At 36.3% G+C, this 4,886-nt stretch overlaps 1 protein-coding gene across 2 annotated transcripts in view; it reads left to right on the top strand.

The window, feature by feature from the left end:
• Positions 1-4,886, top strand: part of ACACA (acetyl-CoA carboxylase alpha) — a 271,062-nt gene that overhangs the window by 161,816 nt on the left and 104,360 nt on the right. For both annotated transcript variants that reach the window (XM_003795612.3, XM_023516625.1), the window contains one exon: positions 4,799-4,840. In XM_003795612.3, the coding sequence (XP_003795660.1) occupies positions 4,799-4,840 (42 nt within the window). The remainder of the gene's footprint in view (positions 1-4,798; positions 4,841-4,886) is intronic.

Genomic DNA, 4,886 nt, shown 5'->3' with positions numbered 1-4,886 from the left:
CAGTTTGATGGAAGTATTTCAGATTGCATGTGAAAACCCCACACTGTACCCCAGAAGTGCATTAATGTACATAGTTACCATTCAATAAAAAAAAAGAAAGAAAGAAAAAAAAAAAGAACAGTAAGTTTGAAACAGAGCAAAAAAAAAAAGAGGAATCTTGGTCTTGAGTCTGTTTCCATAACCATCTGCTTAAATCAAGTTCCTATAATGAGACTTGAATAACTCCTTAACATTGATATTTAAACAGAAGGTTTGAGGAAAAACAAATTTCTCATTGTAAATGTACTTGTCATATTAATAAAATCAAAGGCTTGAATGCAAAAGAATAGGGCCCCTTGAATTGCTACAACAGCTATCTAAACAGCAGATTTACAGTTCTATGTTAGTTGGAGCTCATTAACTCACTCTCTCTTAGTTTCGTTCACATTTCAGGTCTGTAATTCCAAAAGAATTGGGATACAATATTATGCATTTTTTTAGCTTTCCATATTTTTCTCAGCCAAAATGCATATTTTCAGGTTTTCTTTTTATCTTTTTTTACATTATCCTTTGTCAAAAAACCATGGTATTAGCTAGTCACCATTAGTGGCCTAGGCCTGAGTACCAAAAAAAAAAGAACGAAAACATAATATTATAAATCAAATAGTTTTACATGTTAATACATATTTCCTTTTGTTTCTTGCTTATAAGACTTCATGAGTTTTTGAAAAAATTATTATAAATCTCCCAAGAGATTGTTGTAATTTTATGATTGTTGTTTGAGTGACTCCACTTTCAAATTAATGTTTGGGTTATGTGGGTCTTGATGGATGAGCTATCAGGAACAGATATCATAATTAGTAGTTCATTTCTTTACAAAAGAAAAAAAAGGTAGTTCTATTTGCTAGTGGACCAACTATTAGTTTTTGGAAGGTTTGGTTTGGGTTTTTGTTTTAATTACAGTCTATATAATTAGTTCTCAGCATGTTGAGGTAAAAGAGAATTGCACCAGCAAGCTCCCAATTTCTTCATCTCATTAGGTTTTTAACACAATTATTAGTATCATAATCGGCTATGATGTTTTTTGTTGCAGGTTTTCACATTCTCTGATTTGCAGGGTGTCTTGATTGGCTAATTTGGGCAAATTATTTTGATTGTCTTGATGATGGTTGGCTGATTAGAACACAGCAGGGGTATAATTTCTTTCTGAGAAATGTTGCATTCTTTTGTTTTTTGGTACCAGAACACTAAGAGGGTTTTTCTTTATGTACATTCCATTATGATATTTGCCCATAACACTAATAGAACGCCTTGAAATCAATTATATTAGTATGGAATAAGCATGAATACTAAAACAATTGGCAGTATGAAGATGAATTGGGATGAAGGAATTTGCTAAAACTTAGTAAAGTTAGATAAATTCTTAGTAAAGGATTAGACTTTTTCCTTTTCTATATTTTCTTTGGATTAGATTTTTTCCTTTTCTATATTTTCTGTGATTCTGTAGTTTTAGACTGCCAAAAGAGATGATTTTCTATGAAAGTCTTGAGACAAAGTCTCTCTGTCTTTTTTTTTTTTTTTTTTGAGACAGTGCCTCAAGCTATCCCCCTGGGTAGAGTGCTGTGACATCATAGCTCATAGCAACCTCCATCCTGGGCTCAAGCAAGTCTCCTGCCTCAGCCTCCCAAGTAGCTGGGACCACAGGTGCCCACCACAATGCCTGGCTATTTTTTGGTTGCAGCCATCATTGTTTTGGTGGGCCCGGACTGGATTTGAAACCACCACCTTAGATGTATATGGCTGGCGCCTCAGCCACTTGAGCCACAGGTGCTGAGCCTATGAAAGTCTTTAGACTTCTGATTCTCCCAAAGAATTGCTTGATAGTCATGCTTTCTTATTGCACAGATGTTCTTGCAATCTCCTGTTCTGAATATTCATTACTTAAATTGTAGAGCTAAACATTTACACAGAAGTTTTAACTTTTTTTTTTTAGAGACAGAGTCTCTAAAAGTCTTACTTTGTTGCCCTCGGTAGAGTGCCATGGCATCACAGCTCACAGCAATCTCCAGTTCCTGGGCTTAAGTGATTGCCTTGCCTCAGCCTCCTGAGTAGCTGGGACTACAGGCACCCATCACAATGCCTGGCTTTTTTTTGTTGTTGCAGTTTGGCCGAGGCTGGGTTTGAACTTGCCACCCTCGGTATATGGGGCCAGTACCCTACTCACTGAGCCACAGAAGTTTAAAAAAAAATTTACTGGACGGCGCCTGTGGCTCAAAGGAGTAGGGCGCTGGACCCATATGCCAGAGGTGGTGGGTTCAAACTCAGCCCCAGCCAAAAACTGGGGTTTGTTTTTTTGTTTGCTGATCTTCACAAGTGCAGTTGAAAAAAAAAGTTTGATTATATTATCTCATGATACCTTTTCTTAGCTAATCTTAATGGAATTGGTTTTTCCAATTTTTTGTATTTGCCCAGCTATGCCAGGAATTTGTCAATTTTTTCATTATTTGTATTTAAGATATTTCTATTCAAACTGCTTTACATGCCTTTTAGTTACTACAAATCTTCTTAATGGTAAAAAGGCATTTTTTTATTACTATTGTTTTGTTTTTGAAGGGAAATGGTTTTGATCCTATAAATGTTCATAATTGAATAAACAATATAACTAAATAAATAATTAATTGGCTAATAGTACAGGTATAATAGAAAATTGTGTGCTTAAAAGATTTATATTACCATAATCCTTAACCATTCTTTCAGAGAGTTCCATGGAAAGATTTTGTTACCCTTTCTCTTTTGCTATGTGTTAATTTTTAGGTAACACTTATGAAAGCTATACCTCTCTAGAATAAAACCAAAACTAGATTCTATAAAGCCACAAGTGTTAAATCTACTGACAACTCAGCTGAATCCTTTCTACTTAACCTTGAAGCCATTCCCCTGTACTTTTCTGTATCATTGGGTGGGAGTGTGTGTGTGTGTGTGTGTGTATGTGTATGAGTCCAGAGCATTACAAAACTTCATTAGTAAAAGATCAGTCCTATTTAATATCTACTTTTAAAGGATTTTAAACACCTAACCCTGGACAAGGTATTTCTCTGGACTTGGTAAATGATCTAGAAGCTTGTTAAGTATAATTTTACAGGCTCGGCACCTATAGCTCAACTGGCTAAGGCGCCAGCCACGTACACCTAAGGTGGCAGGTTCGAATCCCCAGCCTGGACCCGCCAAACAACAATGACGGCTGCAACCAAAAAAAAAAATAGCCGGGCGCTGTGGCGGGCACCTGTGGTCCCAGCTACTTGGGAGGCGGAGGCAGGAGACTCGCTTGAGCCCAGGAGTTGGAGGTTGCTGTGAGCTATGATGCCACGGCACTCTGCCCAGGGGGACAGCTTGAGGCTCTGTCTCAAAAAAAAAAAAAAAGTATAATTTTACAGTTTAAGTACCAAGGAAAATGTAAAAAGGCTTATTAATTGTTCAAATTTTAGTTAAGGTGAAGGTGAGGGGTAATACTTGTGGAAAGTATTCAAGAAGATGTCAATACATTTAAGAACCATAAGTTTTTAGTGTTGAGTTTTGCTTTGTTCATTTGTCTTCTGTTTTTTTTCTTTAACATCTTAATTTCTGTTTGTTTTTGTCTTATCAAAGAGAAATCCTCTAACTAAGGAAGTTGTATTGTAACAAAAATAGAAAGGTAGCAGTCTGTCCTTGAGAGGTGAAAGGGCATGGGCTCTAGCATTAGAGAAACCAAAGCTTATTTTGTGGCTGTGTGATCCTGGGCATGTACTAAGGCCAAGGTTTCCTCATCTGGCTCGAATGAGGGTTGTAATACCTGCCTCTGGAGGTTGTTGAGAGGTGGGTGGACAATACAAGAGAATGCTGGCCACCTGGAAGATTTTCAGTTGACGTTTCCTTCATGGTTTCTAAAGCACATTGAGGATATACACGTAGCTAGTCCTGGTCTCTCTGCCTTGTAGACATAAGTGTTTGATTATATTGCACTCCTAATGAAGAAGATGCCTAATGAAACCTCCTATAGAGGCAAACAGTAATGACTTGATTCCAGCACTGCCAGTAGAGCTTCCCATCCGAGAAACAGGGGCATTTGGTGTTAATAAGTTAAATTTCAGAAACTAATGAACTCTGCTAATTGAATTCATCTTTGTTAATAAGGTTCTAGTAAATTGGTTGTTTTCTTATATAAAGTCCTGCAAAAAAGCAGTAAGACCTAATGATTACAAGTTCACTAGTTCCACTCCATTCTTTCCTATACATACAGCGGTAGTGACCAAAAGTAGTGCTTATACCTTTCTTTGTCTTGAAATGTTGTTTAAAACTTTGAAATTATTGACTTGAGAATGCGTGTAAAAGAATTATGGACTGAGGATTCTATGCTATCTGACTAGTTTACATTTTAAGAGTTGCTTAAGGAGAAACTTGGGAAATTAGTCCAGTAACTACTATTGCAACCGCTGCAACATAAGGGTATGTTGGTTTATTGGTTTTATATGCCTGGTTTTGCCAAGAGCAACACCAGGAAGACTTTTTTCACTTGGGAAATAAAAAAATATAAACTTTTTTTCTGGGAGAGGATAGATATTAAAGTTAGGTCAATAATGTGGTGATTCTCAAATTTGGAAATGGGCTCAAATTGATGGTTACTCAGAGGATTATTCATATTTCCCAGACTAAGTTTAGGTAAAGAGCATGTTTTCTAGAAAACTATATTCTAGATGCTTGACTGCTTCTATAGTATATGTTTGTCCCTAAAGAGCTGTATCTGTGACACACTGATATATTTTCCTCCCTTTTTTTAATACAGAGAGAATTTCCTAAATTTTTCACATTCCGAGCAAGAGATAAGGTAAGGACTGATTTCTTCCCTATTTTTTTTTTTTTTTTTTTTTTTG

Source organism: Otolemur garnettii, unplaced genomic scaffold (assembly GCF_000181295.1).
Source record: "Otolemur garnettii isolate 467f Iridium unplaced genomic scaffold, OtoGar3 scaffold00094, whole genome shotgun sequence".
NCBI lineage: Eukaryota > Metazoa > Chordata > Mammalia > Primates > Galagidae > Otolemur > Otolemur garnettii.
This window is presented reverse-complemented; position numbering and strand designations above follow the sequence as displayed.